This window comes from Podarcis muralis, chromosome 1 (assembly GCF_964188315.1).
Source record: "Podarcis muralis chromosome 1, rPodMur119.hap1.1, whole genome shotgun sequence".
NCBI lineage: Eukaryota > Metazoa > Chordata > Lepidosauria > Squamata > Lacertidae > Podarcis > Podarcis muralis.
In genome coordinates this window covers 3,557,062-3,582,543 of record NC_135655.1, presented here as the reverse complement: position 1 = coordinate 3,582,543, position 25,482 = coordinate 3,557,062, and the positions used below count along the sequence as shown (strand labels likewise).

The following is a 25,482-nucleotide window of genomic DNA, read 5'->3' as shown; positions in this document are numbered from 1 at the left end:
CACAGCCTCTGCTCCCATTGCCTCTGTTCTCTTTCAGGAAGGAGAGACGCTGTATGATTCTCTGACTGGGCAGCCCCACCTGGAAGACATTCTCCTCTTCGCCATCCCATTCTGCGCCCCTTACACCACCATGACCAACCACAAGTGAGTGGCAGCAACTCTTGGCCCCTTTGGAATTGCCCTTCGTAAAAGGGGCCTCCCATTAAACCTTGTGTTTGTTCTTGTTCTTTTTTTAAAGATACAAAGTCAAGCTGACACCTGGCACACAGAAGAAGGGCAAAGGTATTGTACGCTCTCCACTGCGTTTCTTTCCAGCTCCTTTTTGTTCTTCTAGCCAGTGGATCAATTGCACACACAAAAGAAGAGAAGAAGAGTTTGGATTTCATATCCCGCCTTTCACTCCCCTTCAGGAGTCTCAAAGCGGCTAACCTTCTCCTTTCCCTTCCTCCCCCACAACAAACACTCTGTGAGGTGAGTGGGGCTGAGAGACTTCAAAGAAGTGTGACTGGCCCAAGGTCACCCAGCAGCTGCATGTGGAGGAGCGGAGACGAGAACCCGGTCCTCCAGATTACGAGACTACCGCTCTTAACCACTACACCACACTGGCTCTGCAGGGCAGCATCACTCGGGAAACTCGAGCGTTGCGAGGCAGCTTGACCTCTTACCGTATTTTTTGCTCCATAAGACGCACCTAGTTTTTAGAGGGGGAATTCAAGGGAAAAAATATTATTTACGGGGAGCTCTGAGCAGAGCCTGTATGCATCCCAGGCTCTGCTCAGCACTCCCTTTCACGAGCCGTAAGGAGTGTGTGTGTGGCACTTGCGGGCTTTTCCCCAAGAGCCGCACACACACTCCGTGTGGCTCATAAAAGGGAGCACAGCTCTTGGGGGCTTTTCCAGGAGGTGGGGGAAGGGACAGAGGGGCTAAGCCAGAAGCTAGAACAGCAAGAGGGAGCGCTGCGCAGCGATCCCTCTTGCTGTTCTGGCTTAGCCGCGCAGCCTGTATTCGCTCCATAAGATGCACACACATTTCCCCTTACCTTTTAGGAGGGGGGAAGTGGGTCTTATAGAGCGGAAAATACGGTGAATGCGTGGGGCCAATTTTCATGCTTACACTCCAGTCTCTCAATGTTATTATCACATCATATGATAGACTGGTCGGTTTTCCCGTCCACCTGTCAAAATCCCTTCTGTAGTGTCCCCAGGCACCCAGCAGCCAGTCATGTCTGGCATCAGGTGGGCTTGACTTGCCCCAAACGGCCTTATGGGCCAAATGGGGAGGGCTGGTGGGCCCCATTTGGCTGCAAATCTGAAGATTCCCTATCACTGCTGTAGAAAGATGGGTAGCCCAGAAATCTGTCCGGCTTGCAAACAACCACTCACCTGTCCTCTGTAGTGATTGGAGAATCATCTCCAGTTAAGCATGCTTGGGGTGATTTCCCCCCTTTGGCCCACAATGTGCCCACTAACTTCCACGGTGGGCAGAAAGGCTCGTAATCCGTCAGTTGGGTGGTGGCCGCGGTGAACCTGCTTGCAAGGATGTTCTAAGTGAACAAACTGTGGTACATTTCCGCCTCTGCTGATGGCCCCCTGCCCCATAAAGCTGTGCCTTCTGTCTTCCCAACAGCTGCAAAAACGGCTCTGCACAATTTCATGCAGTCCAAGGAGGCGACCCCGAGAGAGAAGGATCTCTTTCGCAGCGTCAAGGTAAGAAGCCCCTTCTCTGGGCAGGCCTGCAGCTTTGGCCGAAAGCAAGTGGCGTCTGCTTCCAGAGCCAATTTGTGTGGTTTTTTTCTAACCAAGTTTCCTGCTAAGAGAACAACGGGTTTGCTCTATGTACAGCTGATCAAGATGGAATCATGTGATTCTCTTCTACAGGATACAGACCTGTCCAGAAATATTCCGGGCAAAGTCAAGGTGTCGGCCCCCAATCTCCTGAACCTGAAAAAGAGGTGAGGGGCCACTGCTCACAGCACCGCCGGCCTGCAGCCTTGGACTGCCTTCGCCCACTGCCAAGAGTGACAACTGACCTCCCTGTCTGGGCCTCCTTCCAGTTTTGCAAATACAAGTGTGACTGATACTGATGACTTCTGTTACTTATTTGGCCAAAGTGAGAGCAGAACATCCTGTTAACTTAGCTCCAGCTTTCAGATCACAGCTATGTGTGGAAGCGGGTTATGGTCTACCGTATTACCTGACTGCCCAAGTCCTTCTCATGTTTTAGATTCCAGATTTGAGTGTTCATATTGCTACAATGTCCAGAAAGCTGCTTATGGGACATCTTGCTGAGATGCTTATTAAAGGCCTCAGTCCCCTGCTTGTCTCCTCCCAAATGAATTGAGTTAGGTTTAAAATAAGAGGGTGCATTTAGCAACTGTGAGAGGACCAGGCATTTCATTGCTTTAGTTTTCTTGTGTGGGCTGATGTTGGGAAATGAAGACAAAAAACTATTAGGGAGAGGGAAATCCCCTTCTAAAATACAAATTAGCTCTAGTTACACCTGTTTACACACCAACATATTCCACTGTTGAACAGCTCTAACTGCCAGAAAGTTCTTCCTAATGTTTTGCCGGAATCTCCCTTGTCATTTGAATCCATTGGTTTGGTTCCTGCCCTCCAGAGAAGCAGAAAGCAAGCTTGCTCTTCTTCCCATGGGACATCCCTTCAGATACTTGAGGCTGGCTATCAGATCTTTTGTGATATAGTGCCTGACAGAAGTAGCTGAGCAGGTTCAAGGAGCTACAGACTATGGAGCTCTTTTCCCCGAAGGAAATAACAGCTGCAACTGTCCCAAAGTCCACTGCTGCTTTTTCTTCCGCCTTAAAGGCAGCAATAACAATACAGAGGGTTCATTTCCTCTGCTGATCCGATTTCTTTCAAGGGCTGCAGCCCCACTGCTTTTAAGCCAGCGGGGAGCCCTTCCCAGGGATCGTTCTGGAGGGCAGGGGAAGCAGTGACGTCCTCTCGCCTTGCATTAAATACATTTATTGCAAACAAATTTTTACACAAAAATAGGTTCTCTCTCTAAGCCATTCACATGCAAACAGAAAAGAAAGGTCAAAGCAGAGAAGCCGTTACCTACAACGCAGAGTTTTGGGAATTAAGCTATACAAATGTCACACACACTTTGCCAAACCGGGATGGTTCAAATTATTACATCTCTTTATATAAGAAGGGCTCGTTCATGCGCAGTGCGGCCAGCCGAGGGAGTGCTTCGCTGCCGTCCTCCTAGGAGCCGGACGTGTTGTTGCTCCCAAAGCGCTGGTTGAGGCTGTGGAGGAGGTGTTTGGGCAGGCAGTGCCAGGAGCTGGCCAGGATTTCCTTGAAGCACATGATGGCTTCCAGGCACAGCCTGTGGGACGGGAAAAAAAGAGGGGAGAAAAAAGGGGCTGAGAATTTGCACCAGGCTCCTCTCCTGCCCTCCACCAAGTCCCAATGGCCAACAGAACATGGGGCACATCTCCACTGGGCTTTCTAGGGTTCTCCTAGGGCAGGGGTCTGCAACCTTTAAGACAAAAAGAGCCACTTGGACCCGTTTCCGAAGGGGAAAAAAAACTGGGAGCCGCAAAACCATTGTGACATTTAAAGCATGCGCGCCGCTGCCCTCTGACAGCAGGCGGGAAGGTGACGTCGGGGCGGTGCGTGACTAAGGCACGCACCGCCCCCATGTGACGTCACAGCCAGTACAGCGCCCGCCACAGTGGGGAGTGTCGGGGCGCACAATGCGCCTCCTCCCCTCGCTAGTATCCGCCCCGGAGCCGCGGAAAAGGTGTAAAAGAGCCACATGCGGCTCCAGAGACGCGGGCTGCAGACCCCTGTCCTAGAGCAGTAGCTCCTAAATTTGGGGGGCCACCGTCCCCTCAGTTGCCATCAATGCATCCCCAGCGCCCCTTACTCTACAAAAAGCACTGTTTGCACAACCCAACAAGGAAGGTTAACTCAGCACAAGGCTACACTAACAGGTAATGGCACATTTATTGACAATCCAATTAAAACTATTGAATGTGATCCAATGAAACTGACAAATTTGATTTAATGATACTAGCTTTTCAAAGTCTGATAGCCGTTAACACCTCCAGCACTCCCCCTGACTCACCTTGGGACCCACTGTGTTATCCAACAATCAGAGTGGGTCTGCCCTCCCTTGCTTTTCTCTTGGTTAATCCTCTTGGCTAAACCCTTCCCACCACTCGCTGGGGGTGAAACCTGCCCCTGACCTTGCGATGACTCTCAGCTGGCCTTCTGGGAATCTCTGCTTAGGGCTCTATGTGGGGAGATGGAGAAGGGGCTGTTTCTAAAAGCAGAACCCTCCCCAGCAATAGATTTGCTTCCCAGCTTTTCCGAGTAATAATTCAGGCTGTGCAACTACCTGTTAAGAGAGCAGAGCCAGGCAGGATGGGCCCTGCGCAGTTGGGGGCGGGGGGAGACCTTTCATTCCTTTCTCGGCTGACACACTTTTTAGGCAGGCAGAAATTCAACAGGTGCAGCTGTCCTTATCCCAACTGGCAGGTTGAAATGGACCTGCCAAATGCTGACTGGCTTCCCAGAGCTTACAAATGGGGCAAAATCTTGTTGACATATGGTCACCCGTTCCTAGAGAGGAAACCTCAACAGAGGTTGTTTCCCTGACTCCGAGAATAATTCTGCTCCTATTTTTCTCGGGAAGAGACTTGAGCCCGTCATATACCATATGAAAGTCGCCAGTTTCTCATATTGCCTATCCTATAACTGCAAGAATGCACAAGCAATTAGTGGGTTCCCCCCCACTTTAATACATACCTTACGAGGGATTTTGGTTGAAGAGAAAAGACAAGAATCTCATTACTATGTGCCTGGAAGAAAAAAAGAGAGCAGCTTGTATAAATCTCATGATTGAAAAAGCACCTTTGACTTCCAGCCCAATTCAAAAGGGTCTGTGTGGAGCTGTAGAGACTACATTGCTGGCCCTGGACCAGAGAGAGCCGGGTTCAAATCCTTGCTGAGCCCTGAAGTCTCTCAGCCCAACCTAACTCCTCAGGTGGTTCTGAGGATAAAATGGCAGTGGGGTGGAAGACCCCCAAGCGGGTGAGTAACGTCTGCCCTCTTGTGAGATGTACCACTTCCACTTCAGGATATTTGAAATCTGTCACCAGGGAGAACCACGCGGGCAGAACTCGCAAGGAATGGGGAACCTCAGGAGTCGAATCCTGCCCTCCAAGCTTCCTTAATTGGTGCCTTCGTTGCCTATCTTTAGGTGCCGGGCAAACACATTTCTCTTCGCTCAGGGCTTTGGCTAATTAAACAACTTAATGGCCTTTTAAACTGAGTGTGTAAGGGGGATGCTGTTTTTATTTGTTATGATGGCTTGTAATGTTGTGCTTTTATATTGTAAACCGCCCTGTGATCCTCAGATGAAGGGTCATATAGAAATTTAATTAACAACAACAACAGGCCTTCAGGACTCTACAGGGGCTGTGCACTCAGACGTACCTTGTCTGCTCCTTCCTCTAGTGGTTTCACCTGGCTAGAGCATTCCTTTGACCCATGGCAATGCCTTTTGCTAGCCCAGATGGAGAGTTGTGTGCCAGGCCCCGGCCCCCGAAAGACTTGACCCAAAGGAATGTGGCCCCTGGGCTGAAAAATGCTCTCCCCCCGCCCTCACTTCTGCACAGATTTGGACTGGGGTCAGAGGAACTGCCCAGGAGATGACAGCCATGTTAGAGCGAGTCGAGACCCATAATCATAGATTCATAGAATTGGAAGGGACCCCGAGGGTCATCTAGTCCAACCCCCTGCAATGCAGGAATCTCAGCTAAAGCATCCATGACAGATGGCCACCCAACCTCTGCTTAAAAGCCTCCAAGGAAGGAAAGTCCACAAGGGAGACGGTCCCACTGTCAAACAGCTTATCCGGTGGGTCTTGCTGGAAAATCCGAATGCCAACGTTTTGCCATGACCAAAACCAGAAATAATGGTCATGCGCACCGCTTCTTCTGCCCCACAGGCTGGCAATCACGGCACTGAAAGGTGTGTGGGAGGGGGTGCCTCTACGCAGGTGGAACTGCTTTGCAATGGGCCGGGGGGCGGGGTGAAGCCAGGAATTCTGCCCCCAAACGATGACGCAGCAGGCAGCCTTTGGGATTTATAAAGGGAGCTGTGACTTGGTGCCCAGGTGCCCTGAGAAGAAGAACAAGAAGGACTTACGGCTTTGTGGTGGGCAAGCAGATTATTGGCACAGCCCCCAAAGACAATCACTTCTCCCTCGTCGCTCGCGCACGCCGTGTGCCAGAGCCTGTAAGATCACACAAATTAATAATAATGATGATGATGATGATGATGATTTATTTGTACCCCGCCCATCTGGCTGGGTTTCCCCAGCCACTCTGGGCGGCTTCCAACAAAGATGAAAAATAAACTAAAATGTCACACATTAAAAACTTCCCTGAACTTCAGATGTCTTCTAAATGTCAGGTAGTTGTTTATCAATCAATCCTTTATTAGGCATAGCAAACCACCCATTATAAAACAAACACCGTATGCAGATTGTGGAAAATACGAATTCGGCATAAAAATTTGCATACATAATACAGTCTAACACTACCACATCACCGACCAATCAAGAACCACTAAATCTCTCTATAATGGCCCAGTCTTTCCACATGGACAGCACTCAAAAATTTAGCCCCTATCAAAGTAAATTGATCATTCCTGTCCGAGAGCAGGTCCTGAACCGCTGTTTATCTCTTTGACATCTGGTGGGAAGGCGTTCCACAGAGAGGGCGCCACCACCGAGGAGGCCCTCTGCCTGGTTCCCTGTAACCTGGCTTCTTGCAATGAGGGAACCGCCAGAAGGCCTTCGGAGCTGGACCTCAGTGTCTGGGCAGAACAATGGGGGTGGAGACGCTCCTTCAGGTCTACTGGGCCAAGGTGGGGTGAAGCAGTGGGGAGATTCAGCAGAAAGCTTTGGCTGCAACTCAAGGGAATCCTCCTGCTGTATACGGCTTTCATCTCCCCTATTTTTGTTGTTGTGATTATCCATTTCTGTGAGTTTTTGAACATTTTGTGTCGCTTTTAAACTGTCTTGTTTGTGGCCCAGAGAAGTCAGCAGTTGGACAGGAGGGTTTATCCGCCCTCCACTCCTTTAAGGAAGGGCCTGTTGCAAGACACTCCTTTGTTTCTTACCCTGAGGTGCGAAGGCTGCCGGACGAGCCATTTGGGCCCCTTTGCCCAAACGTGCGGCAAGATTCAAGAATGGCAAATTGCTTTTAAAAACAGAATAAAAGCACAGACCTAAGTGGCTATGCTTAATAATAATAATAATAATAATAATAATAATAAATTTTATTTATATCCCGCCCTCCCCAGCCGAAGCCGGGCTCAGGGCGCATAACAACAATAAAATAGTACAACATTCTAAAATCATTCCATTATAAAATGAATTCAACTCAAATTGATGGCAACCATTAAGCTAAAGTTCTGTGAAGATTGCCAAAGGAGGGGGTCAGGCTGTGCCTTGGCCAAAGGCCTGGCGGAATAGCTCTGTCTTGCAGGCCCTGCGGAAAGATGTCAAGTCCCGCAGGGCCCTAATCTCTTGGGACAGAGCGACCCACCAGATTGGAGCCACAGCTGAAAAAGCCCTGGCTCTGGTTGAGGCCAGGCTTCTCTGGGATGCTAACAAGAGAATGACTGACATTTGAAGCCCCTTGCAGGCCAGCCAAATGGAGACTGGTCTGAGTTTACTGGAACTGAAGAGTCTGGCCTAGATACACTGCCCATTATGCAAAGGGGAAATCATAAAATTGTAGAGTTCGAAGGGGCCCCAGAGGGTCACCAAATCCAATCTCCTGCAGCACAGGAATCACTGCTAAAGAATCCCTGACCAACGGCTATCCAACTTCTCAATCTCCTCTTCTTCAGGTTAAACATCCCAAACTCCCTCAACTGTTCCTCACAAGGCTTGATTTCCAGGCCCTTTATCATCTCGAGGCTGCACACACTGCAGCTTGTCAATATCCTTTTTAAATTGCAGCGCCCAGAACTGGACACAGGACTGCAGGTGGGGTCGGACCAAGGCAGAATAGAGGGGCACTATGACTTCCCTTGATCTGGACGCCACACTTCTGCTGCAGACAGCATTGTTGCAGCTGTCTGACAATATTCTCATCCAGAATTTGTCCCCGTCAAATGCAAGATGGTGGAGTGGTTTCTCTGCCCTCCACCCCCTAAAGCCAATCTTACTTGAATTCAAAAAACACAAGAGCATACTGTCAACTTACAGATTTGAAAATAAGGGACCAGCAGCCTCGAAAATAAGGGATCAGCAGCCAAAATAAGGGATTTTCAGAGCACAGCTATGTTCAACTTCTGAGCCAAAGGCAGAAAACCCAGCCAGCACCCAAACGAAGCCTCAAGCGGTGGTTCCCACAGCGCAGCAACCCGGCAAAGGGGATTCAGCAACCACCATCACCTCTTGGCTGGAAAGCGCTGAGCAAAGGCGAATCCCTAGGCAACGCGGCCGATTTGATCGGCACAAGGCATGCAAGCTCCACCCACTAGTCGTTCTCAGACTCCTTATTGGGTGAGCAACGCAGCCAAGCAACACAGTTGGAGCCTCCCTCCTCCCTGGCCGGCAGGGAGGGAGGGAGAGGAGCTGCTTCCTTTGAAACCCGGGAAATTTAAGGGACATCATCAATAAGGGACAGCAGCAGGACACAGCGCTGGGATAAGGGACTTTCCCGCCAAATAAGGGACGGTTGACAGCTATGCGCAAGAGCTGAAAGGCTGCCCAAAAACTAAACAGCCATGAAGGTAGAAGCCAAAGAGGGCCATCAATGCAAGCAAAGCAACGACCAGGAGAGGCGAGTTCTGTGGAAGGTTCAGAGTAGTGTTTGTTACTGCGCGTGGGACTGCTTACCGGGGTTTCTCTGAATAATTGTGCTCAAATTGTATCCACTCGTTTTTACTGATGCAATAGATCCAGGCATCACCTGCAAGAAACAGAAGGGAGGTTTTCGTTGGGAGGGCGTTTGGAGTGTTAGCAAAAGAAGCCGTCCTTGGCCACAGCTTGATCCAGAATTCGAACTCAGAGGTGGTCACTTGAAGCCGTCATTTCCCACAACTGCCGTGAGTGGCTCAAGAGGCAAATAAGAAACACGAGGATCAGGACACACCCCAACCCCTAAACTGTGGTTAAATCACCATACAGTGGTACCTCGCAAGACGAATGCCTCGCAAGACGGAAAACTCACAAGAAGAAAGAGTTTTCCGTTTTTCGAGGTGCTTCGCCAGACGAATTTCCCTATGGGCTTGCTTCGCAAGAAGAAAGCCCATAGGGAAATCTCCGGGGACCTCTTTTAAAATGCTGGCGGTCGGGAGCAAAGACTTTCGCCCTGGACCTCTTCTGAAGGCCGGCGGGGGGCAAAAGTCTTTGCTCCCCCCCGCCTGCCTTCCCGGGACAGCGGAGACTTCTCCGCTGTCCCGGGGTGATCTTAAAATGCTGGCGGGCGGCAGCGAAGCCTTCGCTGCCGCCCGCCAGCATTTTAAAATCGCCCCGGGACAGCGGAGAAGTCTCCGCTGTCCCGGGGGCTTTTAAAATGCTGGCGGTCGGCAGCAAAGCCCTCCTGTCCCCGGAGCTTGAGGGGCGGGAGGTGGGGAGAAGGGCTTTTCTTCCCACCGCCAGCCTTCAGAACAGCCTTCTGAAGGCTGGCGGTGGGAAGAAAAGCCCTTGTCCCCCCCCCCCAGCCTTCAGAAGAGGTCGGGGGACAGACTGTCCCCGGACCTGGTCTGAAGGTGGTTTCCATAGGAACGCATTGATTGATTTTCAATGCATTCCTATGGGAAACCGTGCTTCGCAAGACGAAAAACTCGCAAGAAGAAAAAACTCGCGGAACGAATTAATTTCGTCTTGCGAGGTACCACTGTATTTTTCGTTCTATAAGACGCACCTGACCATAAGACACACCTAGTTTTTAGAGGAGGAAAACAAGAAAAAAAATATTCTGAATCAAATGTTGTTGAAGAGGCTTCGTGTGGCTATCCCTCCTGCTGTTCTGGCTTCAGCGAAAGCAACGGGCTGCCCTTCGTCTCTTCCCCACCTCCCGGAAAAGCAAGCAAGAGCCTCTGCTCAGCGCTCCCTTTAAAGAGCCACTTGGAGTGTGTGTGCGGTTCTTGCTGGCTTTTCCCCGAGGAGGGAGGAGGGCAGCCCGTCAGTCCCTTCTCCCTCCTCAGGGAAAAGCCCCCAAGAGCCGCACACACGCTCTGCGCGGCTCTTTAAAAGGAGCGCTGAGAAGAGCCTCCCACCTGCATTTGCTCCATAAGACGCACACACATTTCCCCTTACTATTTAGGAGGGAAAAGGTGCGTCTTATAGAGCGAAAAATACGGTGGTTGTTTTTGCATACAATCATTTAACTCCAATAATTCATTGTACTTTTTTTTATGGTGCAATGAAACACCTCCACGTGGAACATTGGTGGCGATGGTGGGAAGGCACAGAGATGTTTCCAAATTTTCTTTACAAACATGAGGTCTAGACTCTAGAAACTTGGGTTTGTTTTTTTAAAAAATGAAAAGTGATCGCCAAGATTCTCAGGATGCCAAATTTAAACCAGATGTACTAGGTGGGGGTGGGAGGGCGAGAGGGGAGGAGGAAAGACTTCAGAGTTATCAGATCTACTTTGGTTTTCTTGCTAGAAGTTCAAGGCTCACCAGCTGAAGCCAGAGCACGGCTCAGGAGGTGGAGGTTGTTGCCAACTGAAGGCCAGAAGCCAATACACATCATATCCAAGTGCCACCCCAAGTCCTTGTGGTCAAGGGCAGGCAAGAAATCTGATGAAATAAAACATGTTAAGAAAGAAGTGTGGATTCCAACACAGACCTCTGAAGCTGGCCAGGACTGAACAAAGACCTCATCAATGGTTCAAAACCAATTACCGTATTTTTCGCTCTATAGGACGCACTTTTCCCCCTTCAAAAAAAGTGCTAAAGCAGCCCCCCGCGACCCTCTCCCAGCTGGAGAGGTGACACGTGGCTATGGCAGGAGCCTCTCCGCTGCGCATCACCTCTCCAGCCTGGAGAGCGAGCGCAGGGCTAAAGAAGCCATAGCGCCCCCGGTGACGCATGACTATGGCAGGACCCTCTCTGCTGCGTGCCTTTCCCCGCTCCCCGACCTGCCCTTTGGGGCTGGTGGTGGGCTTCCCCCTGCCAGCCCCAAAGAGCAGGTCGAAAGGAACCTGAAGCCTGGAAAGCGAGAGGGATCAGTGCGCACCGACCCCTCTCGCTCTCCAGGCTTCCAAGGTAGCCGCCTGAAGGTGACTGAACGCACCTTAAACAGCACCTTGTTTTAGAGGGGGAAAACAAGAGGGGGGAAATTCTCCCCCTCTCTGCGCAGCGCCTCCTGCCGCTTCGCTGAAGGGGCGCTGGGCAGAGAGGGAGAGAATTTTCCCTCCCTTGTTTTCCCTCTTCTAAAACAAGGTGCGTCCTATTGTCCGGTGCATCCTATGGTGCGAAAAATACGGTATGCTGATCTACAGCAAACGGCTCGGAGATCTACCAATCAATCCCATCCTACAATGTGCCCATCCCTGATATGTATTATTTGAGATCTGTATCCATCAGCCCCCCAGCCTGTTGTGTTTTGTGACCCTTTTAGCCGCTTTAAATCTAGCCGGTGTTTTTGAGAGGGGTGGGGGACAAACAGCAGCAGCAGCGCCAGACCCCAGGCGCCACTGACGCGCTGGCAGGGTCCTAAACTGCAGCCACTGCAAGGACCTTCTGGGATCATCACAGGAAGGCTAAGATAAACCCAACGCCAACCAGTTCTGTGGAAAAGGCTCTTCTATGTAAACCGAAGGCTATTTTTAGCTCTGCTGGGATTTACTTACTGAGAGGCTGCTTGTCGGTGGTGAACCCGCCAAAGAGGAAGAGATGGTCAGACGAAACGGGGGTTAGAGAATGCCAAGACCGGCCGACGGGGCAGATGCCTTGCGTGATTCTGTGTTGGGGAAACACAAGGGATTGACAGGGGGTCAAAACAGCAGCCAGGAATGGAGTGTTTGATCTTACTGTAAGTAACCTGTTCTTGACCGGGGTGGGAGATTGTGGAAACTCTGGAGACATCGATGCAGGTGATTCGCTGCTCCAGCCATGAAGTCAGGCTTCGGGAGAAGATTTGGCCGGCTGCTTCTGTACTCAACCCATTCTGTACTTGCAACAGTTTTCCTGGCCAACTAAAAATGGGAATAGGGGAGTGCTGCAAACCTCTTAGGTACAGGTGAAACTCAAAAAATTAGAATATCATGGAAAAGTTCCTTTATTTCAGTAATTCAACTTAAAAGGTGAAACTAATATATGAGATCAACTCATGACATGCAAAGCGAGATCTGCTTCTACTTCTCAGAGGTCCAATCTTGCTCCATTTGCAATCCTTGTTTTGCTGATTTCCTTGAATATTCTAATTTTCTGAGATTGTTCATTTGAGGTTTTTAATCAGCTGTACGCCATGATCATAGCAATGATAACAAATCAAGGCTTGACATATCTCGCTTTGCATGTCACGAGTCAATCTCACATATTAGTTTCACCTTTTAAGTTGAATTAGTGAAAGAAAGGAACTTTTCCATGATATTCTAATTTTTCAAGTTTCACCTGTATATTTTTGACGACATAGCAGGATATAAATCCTTCTATAAACAAACAAATCAATAATAAACAATTTTAGCCCCCCCCCCTTATTTCAGTCATTTTAAATTGTGCAGAACTGTTTTAGAACTATGTGAGAACTGGGACCTTAGGATGAAGGGAAGGCAATAAATCGCGATAAATGAAGTAGGAATAGCAAATGAGACCCGGTGCTCTCCAGGTGCAATTCCCACCGGCTCCCAACCGTGTTCGCTGGGACTGATGGGAGTTGTAGTCCAAAAGATTTGGAGAGCACCTTCTCGGGAGCAGCTTCCCTGCGCCGACAAGGGGAGACAGAAGCCTACGTACATTTCATGCCACTCCCACTTGTCCAGATTGAGGGAATAGAGATCGTTCATCCTGGACTCCTGAGGGAAAGAGGGAGAGAGGGACGCGTTTAGTAAAACCTGCACTCCAGAAAGGCAGCAGCAGCGTCCCCACTCTGCTCTCGCACTCACTCGGTATCTTCCGCCAAAGACGTAGCCTCTGTTTCCAACCGTGGCGCAAGCGTGGGCTGCTCGGGGCGACGGCGATTTACCCTGCGGGGGCAAGAAAAGGGGACAGGTGAGAGACTACCTGCTTTGGCCTCTACGAAATCTCCTTCCCGTCTCCTGCCACTGGCCACTTTTGAGGAACTGGCTGTTGCTGGTTATATTTGTGTCCGCTGGCAGTAGGAGTACAATATGGGCATGTCTTTAAGTTAACATCTTACATCAAAAACCTGACAGTACCAAACTATCGAAGGCTTTTCACCAAAGCCAGACTAAACGTCTTTCCTTCTGCAGTGTTGGATGGCAGGTTGAGAGGAGTTCCCTACCAGGACAGACTTTGCGCGTGTGCTCAAGACATCGATTCCATAAAACATATTTTGTTGCACTGTGCAAAATATGAGCAAGCCAGGGCTGAACTGATACTACCCTTGCTGGTGCCTTTCCCAGGAAAATCAGAGGCTCACTGTGTCAGGTTCCTATTGGAAGACCGGACAAACACTAGAACATTAGCAGTGGCAAAGTTTTTATCGGTGGTTGCAAGAACCAATGATCCCTATATTCTGAACAAAATGCTTGTTTAACCTGGAGGTAGGCTGTATGAATTGTGTGTTGCTTTGTAACGATTTGTTGGGTCTCTGGACCGTAATAAAGATTGATGATGATGATTTTTGTTAGGATCTGACGGGCAGTGGAAATGAACCAGCTGATACTAATCAATACGGGTGGTCCTACCGGATAATAATTTTGTTTTTAAACGTACGATTGCCATATTTTGGAAGTCCACTACTTTACCTTGGTTACAGGCTGGCTCCACGTAAAGGTGTCTGTGTCCAGGACGTGAACGTGATCGTTCCACCCACGGGGAACACCGGAATTCTTTTAGACAAGAACAGGGACAATGGATAAAACCTCATTCCGTGCAGCAGTTTCAACATTTGCAAACTAGGGCAGAAAAATCTGTGGAACGGAGTGCTGACTACCCGCGGCCGCTGTTTCTCCTGTGATGTGCGCAAGAGGCTTCTAGAACAGCTGTGAGTTTCAGCCTCCACTGCCCAGGAGGAGCAGAACCACAGAACAGGTAAATATGGGCAGGTATTCAAGGTGGTGGAGCTGAAAGCCACAGTTGTTCTGGGGGCCTCCCTGCATTTTTGGTATTATTTATTTAACGCTTCCTCACCCTTCCTCAATCAGGAAGCACAGTGCAGCTCACAACAAGAAACAAGATAAAAACAGCAACAACAGAATGACAAGCCCAATAAAATAAAACCCCACAATCAGAATTAAATAAACAGTGGCAAATATCTAGAATAAATTCCACTTATGGATCCAAAGGCCTGGGCATGCCTTTAGCCTTTGCTTGAATGTTTGTACCGAGGGAGCCAAGCGGATGTCACCTGGGAGGGGGTTCCATAGAAATCACAGGTGAGATGCCACCACCGAGAAGGCCCTGTCTTGTGTCACTGCCCAACAGATGTGGCTACAAGCAGGGCATTCTCTGTGGATCATAACACAAAGGTTGGATGGCAGGGGGCAGGGAGAGAGAGAGTGCTTCTTTGGGTCCTGATTCACTTAGGGGTTTTGATCACGTGCAGCCACTGCAGAGCTTTCAGGATGGGGCCGATACAACCCCTCCTTGCTGCTCCAGCCAACAGCCAAGCAGCAGCATCCTGAGCAATCTGCATCTTCCAGAATGTCTTTAAGGCCTTTAGGGCAGGCATAGGCAAACTCAGCCCTCCAGATCTTTTTGGGACTACAACTCCCATGATCCCTAGCTAACAGGACCAGTGGTCAGGGATGATGGGAATTGTAGTCCCAAAACATCTGGAGGGCCGAGGTTGCCTATGCCTGCTTTAGGCCCCCAAAGAGCAGATTGCAGTAATCTATTTGTATGTATTATAGTATTACAGTATTTTAATATTTTTTGGAAGCCGCCCAGAGTGGCTGGGGAATTCCAGCCAGATGGGTGGGTTATAAATAAATTATTATTATTATTATTATTATTATTATTATTATTATTATTATTATCATCATCATCATCTATTTGGAAGGCTACAAGAGCATTAATTAGTAAATGAGCCACTCCTGGGCTGGAAGAGATTCCGGTGCACAAAAAGCAGAAGACTTACCCAAAAAGAGGTTTCATCAAACTCAAACCTTCCAATCTGCTCCCCTTCAGGGTAATACCCGTAGCCACCAAAAAATATAAGCCTGTTCAAAAAGAAGGGAAGTGAAGGCAGAAAAACAAAAGAATAAACTATCATCAGTGACCAGGTAATATGCGGTAATGGACTTCGACTAACAAGAAAGCACTTACAAGAGTAGAAGCCAGGATATCTGAGAAAATTTATTTATTATTTATTTCAGCCTTTCATAAGCTGAGCCAGCATGTCTGAAGGGCACCAGGTGGGCAAAGGTAGATTTATTAAGCTTCTTCTCCTCCCTTTACATACTGCAGCTAAAATTCGCAAAGAATCATTCGCAAAGGAAGTTAGAAATGCCAAAGGACTAGAGCAGGACGTCGGCAGCGTTAGCTCTGAGGTGCTTTGCTGTTGCTATTTCAGGGGGGGAAAGCATAAAGCCAACAAAACATTTTTTTTCAGGGGGTGGGGGAGGGAAGAGGCATCCAGTTGTGCTGCTATTTTAGCCGGAAAAGTTTCTTAGCTTGTTTCCTCGCCCCCTTTTGCTGTTGCTAACTCTACTCTGAAAATTACTTAACTCTGCATGGTCACAAACCTGTATGCTATTTGGCTGCAAGTTCCTTCTAATATTTAGGACGTCATGGAACATCAAGTAAGTGCACTTATTACATTCATATGCTGTCTATTTTTATATAAAAGCTATAGGTTGCTTACACGAAACCAACATAATCCAATTAGGCCAAATTACATTACAAATTAAATACAAAGAGTGCTATTACAGTAATGAATGGGTAACAGAGACACTTTGGAGAACAGGCAACATGGAAACCCACTATTTTTTTGAGTCAAATGAGGCTGCAGAGCACGCAATCATTTCCAGGAAAGAGAAGGGACCCTGGAACAGCCAGGCTCTGGTTCACGCCGACAAACTTACTTGTTTCTATAAACCCAAACGCCGAGTTTGTCTTTTGATGATGGAGGGGAGCCTTGGCACTCCACCCTGACCCACTGCAACACTTTGTCGCTCGACCTGGAATTAAGCATGTAGAACTGCAAGAGAATGAAGGGATAGATTATAAACGTGCAGATCATTGGTCCAAAGGAATCCTGATTATTTGGACTGCTCTGTGTCGATTTAAAGATCTTAGGGACATGGGTGGCGCTGTGGTCTAAACCACTGAGCCTCTTGGGCTTGCCGATCGGAAGGTCGGCGGTTCGAATCCCCGCGACTGGGTGAGCTCCTGTTGCTCTGTCCCAGCTCCTGCCAACCTAGCAGTTCGAAAGCACACCAGTGCAAGTAGATAACTAGGTACTGCTGCGGCGGGAAGGCAAACGGCATTTCCGTGCGCTCTGGTTTCCGTCACAGTGTTCCATTGCGCCAGAAGGGGTTTAGTCCTGCTGGCCACATGACCCGGAAAAGCTGTCTATGGACAAATGCCGGCTCCCTCGGCCTGAAAGCGAGATGAGCGCCGCAACCCCAAAGTCACCTTTGCCTGAACTTAACCATCCAGGGGTCCTTTACCTTTAAGATCTTAATTTGGCCTGTCAGGCAACATGGGCTGGATCTGATTTCAGATAGTGTTGGAGTTTTGGATACTGTAGTTTTCCGGCTCCAAAACGAAGGCAAAAAAAGGGGTCGAGTCTCCCCACCCACCCTGGGAAATTTGAGGACTGACCTTGTTTGTGTTGCCGCGTGCGTGGTGCCCTCCAAACAGGTACAAGACTCTGTCCATACAGACGGCGCAGCTCCCTGACATGGAAGGGGGCACATCTCCAGCCGTTCTGTGCTTTGTCCTGGCAAGGCAGGGGCAGAAAAAGCTCTGGGTTGAACAAGGAATCTTTCCTTTCTCATGCTGATCTGTCGTTTATAGCTTTTGGTATAACTTTGTGTGCTACTTTAGGGACGCGGGTGGTGCTGTGGGTTAAACCACACAGCCTAGGACTTGCCGATCAGAAGGTCGGCGGTTCGAATCCCCACAACAGGGTGAGCTCCCGTTGCTCGGTCCCTGCTCCTGCCCACCTAGCAGTTCGAAAGCACGTTAAAGTGCAGGTAGATAAATAGGTACCGCTCCGGCGGGAAGGTAAATGGCGTTTCCGTGCACTGCTCTGGTTCGCCAGAAGCGGCTTAGTCATGCTGGCCACGTGACCCAGAAGCTGTACGCTGGCTCCCTCAGCCAATAAAGTGAGATGAGCGCCCCAAACCCAGAGTCGGCCACGAATGGACCTAATGGTCAGGGGTCCCTTTACCTTTAGTGTGCTACTTACACGCCGATTCAGAGCTCCCATCACCTCCCAAACTGATGGCACTTCAATCTGAAGCGCCACATGAACATTCTCAATGGATTCATGCACATGTTATAAAACAGTGGGATCCCCAAGCATTAAACCCAGTGGAAAAACACTGGCACCACCTTCTGGAATCAGGCATCTAGGTAAGGAGAGGAACCATCTCTAGGCAGTACCTCCAGCACTCAACTCAAGACAACCTGACTAGGAGGATCCATCAGGGATGATGGTACTGCAAACTCCCTGTGAACTCCAAGAAAGCCAACAGAGGAATGCAACTCTTCCTGTCTTGCTTTCCACAAAGTGGATCAGAAGACTCACTAACCAAAGGGCCCCTGATTTTCTTCTTTCAATGCACATTTTGTCTTATCTGCCTTGAGCCATCTAGAAAGGGTGGGTTGAAAAATAAAACGAACGAACAAAAAACTGGAGGACATGGAAGTACAGTCGCAAGTCAAATGTTTTGGCTCCCGAACGATGCAAACTCGGGAGTGTTCCGGTTTGTGAACGTTCTTTGGAACCCAAATGTCTGAGAGATTCCACAACTTCTGATTGGCTGCAGGAAATCAGAAGCCAGGAAATCAGAAGCTGGGCTTTGGTTTCTGAACCTTTTGGAAGTTGAACGGTCTTCCAGAATGGATTCCGTTTGACTTCCAAGGTACGACTGTATGTTTCTGAGCACAACTTGAAGTGTTGGTGCTGACCTTTAAAGCCCTAAACGGCCTTGGCCCAGTAGACCTGAAGGAGCATCTCCACCTCCATCGTTCTGCCCGGACACTGAGGTCCAGCGCCAAGGGCCTTCTGGCGGTTCCCTCACTGCGAGAAGCCAAGTTACAGGGAACCAGGCAGAGGGCCTTCTCGGTGGTGGCACCTGCCCTGTGGAATGCACTCCATTCAGATGTCAAGGAAATAAACAGCTACCTGACATTTAGAAGACATCTGAAGGCAGCCCTGTTTAGGGAAGCTTTTAATGTTTAATAGACTATTGTATTTTAATATTCTGAATATTCTGTTGGAAGCCGCCTAGAGTGGCGGGGTATAAATAAATTATAATAATAATTATTATTATTATTATTATTATTATTACTACTACTACTACTACTATTATTATTATTATTTTCTACTGCTCTAACAAAACGTTATCACGGTTGGAGGTATTTTTTGGTGTTAGTAGGGAGATAGGAGGCAGTCAAGATATAATTTACCATCTTCCAGTTTCCATGTTGTATATCCAGATTTCATCTCGGGGCAGGTAAAAGTCGTAGAATCCTCTAACTTGAGCATTCTGAAGCAGGAAAGAAAGAAAAGAGGGAAGCACCCCCATTATTAAACGGAACGGTTAATTAAAAAGCACCATCTGCTTCTCTCTTTATGCCAATAGTCTAAAGAACACCCCACCCTCCATTTCCACCCAAATATCTGTATTTTGAGAATCATGGCCAACTTGGGTATAAAAATGTGGGATATTCCAGGGCAAGACTGTGAGCCCCATTTATTTATCTATTTCATTTATAGTCTGTTTTTTCGATCTGACATTCTGATGAATCCACAGGGAGCATTTTTCTACAGAGGATCCTGACTAAGCCAGGACCAACCCCAGCCCCACGTCATAGAATCATAGAGTTGGAAGGGACCCCGAGGGTCATCTAGTCCAACCCCCTCCAATGCAGGAATCTGTCCATCCAACCTCTGCTTGAAATCCTCCAAGGAAGGAGAACAGCAGAAGAGGTCAGATGGGTGGGGTACAAATAAATTATCACTATTCAGGGTGGATAAAAATCAATGTTTTAAAATATATATATATATTTAAAAATTGATGTTTTTTATTTAAATCAGATTTTTTTTATTCAAACTGGATTTTTAAAATAAAATGCTTTTGGAGGAAAAATCTTTCTAAAGAGAGTTTTCTCTTTAAGTTACATTATAGTACAAAGACTATTCATCAGGAAATAAGGATTTGTTTTAAGTTTTTCATGTATGCTAAAACTCAAAGGTTTTTTTAAAAATCATTTAACCACATCAGTTAACAAACATGGATACATATGCTATAATGTTATTGTTTTAATTAAATGAATTGTTTAAATTGTTATTAAGGAAACAATTATTTTTCTCCTTCCAACTACAGCAGAAAGGTTGTCCAAATATAAAGTTAACTTATTAAATCTCACAATAATTTCATAATTATCTGTCAATCTATTCCTAATAGTATAGTATATTTTTTGATATAACTGTAAAAACTACTCTGAAAATTTATCATTCCAAAAATGAAACCTTTGTCTGGTTGTAAATATTAAGATTAAACCAGTAAGAGTCTTTCTGTAAAAAAAACGATGTAGATCAAGTCTTACTGACTATTGATTTAAACCAAGTCCACCATGTCACTATCATCCTCATCCTGTACAGTGGTACCTCTTGTTGCGAACGGGATCCATTCTGGAGGCCCGTTTGCAACCTGAAAGGAACGCAACCCGCGTCTGCGGGTCGCGATTTGCCGCTTCTGCGCATGACGTCATTTTGCGCGTCTGTGCATGCACGAGCGGCGAAACCCAGAAGTAACCCTTTCCGGTACTTCCAGGTCGCTGCAGGACGCAACCTGAAAACGCTCAACCTAAAGCAAACGTAACATGAGGTATGACTGTACTTAATGCATCCCTTGAGAGCTTTGGGGCATAACACAATGCACAAATCAAGTAATAATAATGGCAACACATCCCACAACGTCCCTTGAGACCTTCAAATGTAAGGCAACACATCAGTTAAATTATTACAACCCGGTTACACACATTTTAAGCCGGGTGCATCTTCTCCAGCCTTCTGTGATGGGGGGAGCAAGGGCTCCACTTCTTCCTGTCCTGCCTTTGCCAAATAAAGAGTCTTTTTTTTGCTGCTCACCTTATACCCGCCCCACACGAACATGCACTGCCCGTCGCTGACAGCCACGTGACCGCTCCGTTCGGCAGGACTGCCATTCTCTAGATGCTCCAAGCTGTCCTCTGCTGGCCCGGGGATCTCTTCATCCGCCGGCAAATCTTCATCCTCCGGCAGATCCTCATCCACCGGCAACTCTTCATTGTCATCTGCCATGCCTGGAACAGGATAATCTCCTTCAAGAAGGGCACAGAGAGGAAGAGAAGCTTTCAAAATTGTGCGTATCCAAAACAGGATGGAGAAACAGCCACCCTCAGAGCTGTTTCCTTTGCCCGGGGGCAAGAGGAGTCAGCGAGGGTCAAGAGACACTTCTGCCAGTCTCTGAAAATCTCTTGTTTTCTTTTGGCTGGCTCCTAGGGTTAAATAGGTTGGAGTTCTTGTTATTAAATATACCAAGAGAAAAGAGCACACCAAGAACTCTGGCCAATATAAGTTTCAAAAGTGGGAGTGGTCCCTTCTCGCAAATCAATAGTCAATTGTAACAAAAACTAATCCATTCAAAAGTATGTATTCTGACAAGGATTACAAACTCAAACAGAGATTACATACTCAAACTCATAAGGATATGTATAACACAATAATTTGTTACAGTATTAAAAATAAGAGTTTATGAGTTTATGCTCAATGACTGAAACTCAGACCTTCACGTCAAATCTTACTATGGACTAACATGAACTTATCTCTACTCATAAACTCTTATTTTGAATACTGTAACAAATTATTGTGTCATACATATCCGGAGTGCGGAAGGAGCGCTCCCTCTGCGCTTTGGAGGCTTCGCGTTGCTATCGCTGAAGCCAAGGAGCCTGCATTCGCTCCATAGGATGCACACACATTTCCCCTTAATTTTTGGAGGGGGAAAAGTGCATCCTATAGAGCAAAAAATACGGTAGCTATTGTCCACAGATGAACCTTGGTCTCTGGGGTGTCCGTTTTTAGCTCGGTGAGTTCTTTCGTCACTTCCTAGCCACGCTGTGGGCTTTTAGAGGAACGGCGCTTCCAAATTACGCAGACTTTTCCATCAGCCACAATGGAAAAGCACTCCAGGATTAGGCCATTTGCTTTTCACGCGGAAGGTACCAGTATAAAGCAGCTTCTCACGGTCCTATAAGAAGAGCCTGGCTGCTGGATGAGGTCCAAGGGGCCCCACCTTGTCCAGCATCCTATTTTCAAAGTGAGCAACCAGATACCTCAAAGGGAAGCCCCCAAGGGAGAGGTGCCTTTTCACAAACTAAGATCTCCTTCAAATAACCCATTTCTTGAGCATTCATCCCAATTTACTTGTGGAGTGTGTACACATCTTTCCATTAACCATTCACTCATTCCTCACTTTTCGGTGCATTCCTCTTTCATTTTCCTAAACCTCACAAAAAAATGACAACTGGATTTGTTGCTCTAGACTGACAACAGAGTGCTTTAATCCAACTTAATTGCACAAATCCAAACTTCCTGGTATGCACTCAAATCTGTCCAGTAACATACTGACAATCTGGAAGCGTCCTGAAAAACTGTACGAGAGCCACCCGTTCCTCTCCAAGCTCACTCTGTGAAGATGACCTCAATGTTGAGTGCAAATAAAGGTCTTAGCCAACCAAAGCAGGAAAAACAAGCTCCATGGCCTAGTAGTCTCACCCACAGCCACGCTCAGCACCACAAGGATGTCTTTAAAAGCTCTTTGGGAAAAGCCAGCCCTGAAGGTCTTAGCCAGGGAAGCAGGAGGAGGAGGAGGAGGCAGCCGGAAAAGAAGAATTGGCTCTTGGCTACGTTTCCTAAACATTTGGACATCCCAAGGCTTAGCTGCTAGATGACAGTACCTGGAGCCTGAAATGCTGAAGACTGTTTAAAGGCAGTTTAAATGGATTTCTTGCTAGCCAAAAAAGAAGATCAAAATCACAGCTTAAGCAGCTGCAAAGCGTTTGACATTTAAAGGCACAGATAGACAGGAAGGCTCCCCAGCCCATTCTTCAAACTGCTCAGAGCTTTTTAAAGCTCCTCTGCAGCTGGTCAGAGATCTGGGCTGGACACATGGCCCTGCCTCATGACCACTTTACATCTGTACTCAATGGCCCAGTCATAACAACACAGACACATAGGAATTTGCCTTATATAAGTGTCAGACCAGTAGAATGACTCATTATAATCTCCAGCACTGGCTTGTGGGATCTTTCTGGGCTTTTCAGGCATGAATCTGGAGCTATCTGGAGATGCTAGGGACTGAATCTAGGACCCTCTGCCAAAGCAGGTGCTGGACCACTGAGCTATGGCTCAGGCCCCTTTGCAGCAACATACGGAGGTAGATTCCTTCAAGGGGTGGGATGGGTTGTGCTGAAGCCAGTGAGGGGAAATCACAGTTTTGAAGGCTGCCCTACACATTATTTATTGAAAGAAAAAATGGGGGGTTGCTATATAAAACTAGCACAACGGGGATCAGGGCTAGAAACCCTGGAAAGGTAGCATGGTGCAGTGGTTGGAGCATCATACTAGGACTTGAGAGGTAAAAAGGTAAAGGGACCCCTGACCATTAGGTCCAGTCGTGGCCGACTCTGGGGCTGCGGTGCTCATCTCACTTTATTGGCCGAGGGAGCCGGTGTACGGCTTCTGGGTCATGTGGCCAGCAGGACTAAGCCGCTTCTGGCAAACCAGAGCAGCGCATGGAAACGCCGTTTACCTTCCCGCCGGAGCGGTACCTATTTATCTACTTGCACTTTGACGTGCTTTGGAACTGCTAGGTTGGCAGGAGCAGGGACCGAGCAACGGGAGCTCACCCTGTCACGGGGACTCGAACAGCCGACCTTCTGATCGGCAAGTCCTAGGCTGTGTGGTTTAACCCACAGCGCCACCCACGTCCAAGGACTTGAGAGAGCAGGGTTCAAATCCCCACTGGACCACATGACGTTTACTTGGGGTGATCTCGTGGGTCAACCAATACCGCCTCTCATCCTAACCTACTTCACAGAGTTATTGTGGGGGGTTAAATGAGGAGGGATGAGAACCACGTACCCCACTTTGAGCTCCTTGGAGGTAAAGGCGGAATATAAATGCAATCAACAAACAACCCCACAAGTCTGACCAGATGTGGAATTGTGGCGAACTGGATTTAAGACTGGAAATAATAGGAAACAGAGAGGGTGGTGTAGTCACGGTTCAGAGTGTCTGACGAGGGCCTGGGGGACATGGGTTCCAATTCCACGCTCGGCCATGGAGCTCACTGGGTGACCTTGTGGGCCAGTCACTCTCCCTCTCAGCCTATTTATCTTACATATTTATTAAATACATATGCTGCCCTCCACTGGAAGATCCGCAGAGTGGTTTACAGTATATTTAAAAAATTCATAGCAACACCCACCACCAATACCCAATACAGGGTGAGGGTTGGGGAAAGGGGGTTGTTGTTGATGTTGTTGTTATTCATTTTGTGCTTTTATCTTGTATCTTGATGCTGCAAACCACCCAGAGATCTACAGGCGGTAAGCAAATGAAATAAAGAACCAATTGCTCCCCTACCTCGCAGGGATGTCTTGGGGGTGAGATGAGAGGAGGGGGGTGAGGAGAACCCCGCCCTCCACTTTCAAACTCCTTGGAGGTAAAAAGGATGGGATAGGAATGCAGTATACCTGAAGGAGCGTCTCCACCTCCATCGTTCTGCCCGGACACTGAGGTCCAGCTCCGAGGGCCTTCTGGCGGTTCACTCATTGTGAGAAGTGAGGTTACATGGAACCAGGCAGAGGTCCTTCTCGGTGGTGGCACCTGCCCTGTGAAATGCCCTCCCATCAGATGTCAAGGAAATAAACAACTACCTGACATTTAGAAGACATCTGAAGGCAGCCCTGTTTAGGGAAGCTTTTAATGTCTAATAGGTTATTGTATTTTAGTGTTTTGTTGGAAGCCGTCCAGAGTGGCTGGAGAAACCCAACCAGATAGGCGGGGTATAAATAATAAATTATTATTGTTATAAATTATTATGCAGTAAATGAAATGACAATTTCTGCCTGATGGGCTAGCCCAGGCATAGGCAAACTTGGCTCGTCAGCTGTTTTGGGACTTCAACTCCCATCATCCCTCGCTAACAGGACCAACGGTCAGGGATGATGGGAATTGTAGTCTCAAAATATCTGGAGGGCCGAGTTTGCCTATACTTGCCCTTGGCCATGGGGGTGGAGTCCCACAACGTCTGGAAGAAATAAAAATAAAATAAGAAATTGTCCAGTAGCACCTTATAGACCAGGCATCCCCAAACTCAGCCCTCCAGATGTTTTGGGACTACAACTCCCATCATCCCTTGCTAACAGGACCAGTAGTCAGGGATGATGGGAATTGTAGTCTCAAAATATCTGGAGGGCCGAGTTTGCCTGTGCCAGTCTTCTGCTTGCAGGGTAATAATAATAATAATAATAATAATAATAATAATTTATTTATACCCCGCCCCTCTGGCTGGGATTCTCCAGCCGCTTTCCTTTTTAACCGGGGGGGGGGGAAGCTTCCTAAAAGGTGACAACCCCCCCCAAAAAAGAGATACCCCCCCCAGCCTGCAATGGTGCAGCCCATTCCGTCACCTTATTCTGCAGGAGGAGGAAGGAGCCACTGACGAAGGCCGGGGGGGTAGGAAACCTTCGCCTGCCTCCCCTGCCGGGCTCAACGGAAGACGCCCCCTTCTCCCCTCTCGACTTACCTTAGCGGGGTCCGCTCACAATGTCAACATCCGCCGGTGCCGGCGGATATCCGGCCCGCCTTCCTGCCCCAGCGGAAGCTCCGCCCCCTCGGCCGTCGACGGAGGAGGCGAGAGAGCTGGACAGAGCGTCCGCCGCGGTCTTGCTCCCCCTGCAGGGAAGGAGGGGAACGGCACCCGAGAGAGCGTCAGATTGCCACTGGTCTACCTTGCAGGGGTGGCCGAGAGTGGTCGTTGGAATGACATATTTTAATGTTATATCTTAATCTTTTAAATTGTATTTTCATCAACTTGTTTTTATTATTGGTTGTTAGCCA

The 25,482-nt window shown here is 48.2% G+C and overlaps 2 protein-coding genes across 3 annotated transcripts in view; one reads left to right on the top strand and one right to left on the bottom strand.

The window, feature by feature from the left end:
* The window catches only part of NEMF (nuclear export mediator factor), a 41,970-nt gene extending 39,654 nt beyond the window's left edge, over nucleotides 1-2,316 (top strand). Inside the window, exons 30-33 of the mRNA XM_028717935.2 lie at nucleotides 38-144; nucleotides 239-282; nucleotides 1,627-1,706; nucleotides 1,878-2,316. Coding sequence (XP_028573768.2) covers nucleotides 38-144; nucleotides 239-282; nucleotides 1,627-1,706; nucleotides 1,878-1,955 — 309 coding nt within the window. The 3' untranslated portion in view covers nucleotides 1,956-2,316. The remainder of the gene's footprint in view (nucleotides 1-37; nucleotides 145-238; nucleotides 283-1,626; nucleotides 1,707-1,877) is intronic.
* A 652-nt stretch (nucleotides 2,317-2,968) lies between these two features.
* Nucleotides 2,969-25,247, bottom strand: KLHDC2 (kelch domain containing 2). Of its 2 annotated transcripts, none has more exons than XM_028719447.2 (14): nucleotides 25,169-25,247; nucleotides 20,464-20,675; nucleotides 18,777-18,856; nucleotides 16,962-17,079; nucleotides 16,220-16,335; nucleotides 15,274-15,355; nucleotides 13,940-14,023; nucleotides 13,115-13,195; nucleotides 12,966-13,024; nucleotides 11,861-11,970; nucleotides 8,893-8,965; nucleotides 6,183-6,270; nucleotides 4,779-4,831; nucleotides 2,969-3,351 (listed from the first exon to the last, which is right to left on the bottom strand). In XM_028719447.2, the coding sequence occupies exons 2-14, from the start codon at nucleotides 20,653-20,655 to the stop codon at nucleotides 3,228-3,230; spliced, it is 1,260 nt and encodes a 419-aa protein (XP_028575280.2). In that variant the 5' UTR covers nucleotides 20,656-20,675; nucleotides 25,169-25,247; the 3' UTR covers nucleotides 2,969-3,227. The 2 variants fall into 2 exon arrangements, with proteins under 2 accessions (XP_028575280.2, XP_028575375.2); XM_028719542.2 differs by lacking the exon at nucleotides 25,169-25,247 and adding an exon at nucleotides 25,053-25,157.
* Between the last annotated feature and the right edge of the window lie 235 nt (nucleotides 25,248-25,482).

Bases quoted from the DNA above. Each gene is read 5' to 3' on its own strand.
- KLHDC2 (XM_028719447.2), bottom strand. From the start codon at position 20,655: ATGGCAGATGACAATGAAGAGTTGCCGGTGGATGAGGATCTGCCGGAG. The intron at 17,080-18,776 runs GTAAATTATATC...CTGCCTTGCCAG, and splicing joins AACATGGAAACTGGAAGATG to GACAAAGCACAGAACGGCTG. The intron at 3,352-4,778 runs GTATGTATTAAA...CCCGTCCCACAG, and splicing joins CAACCAAAATCCCTCGTAAG to GCTGTGCCTGGAAGCCATCA.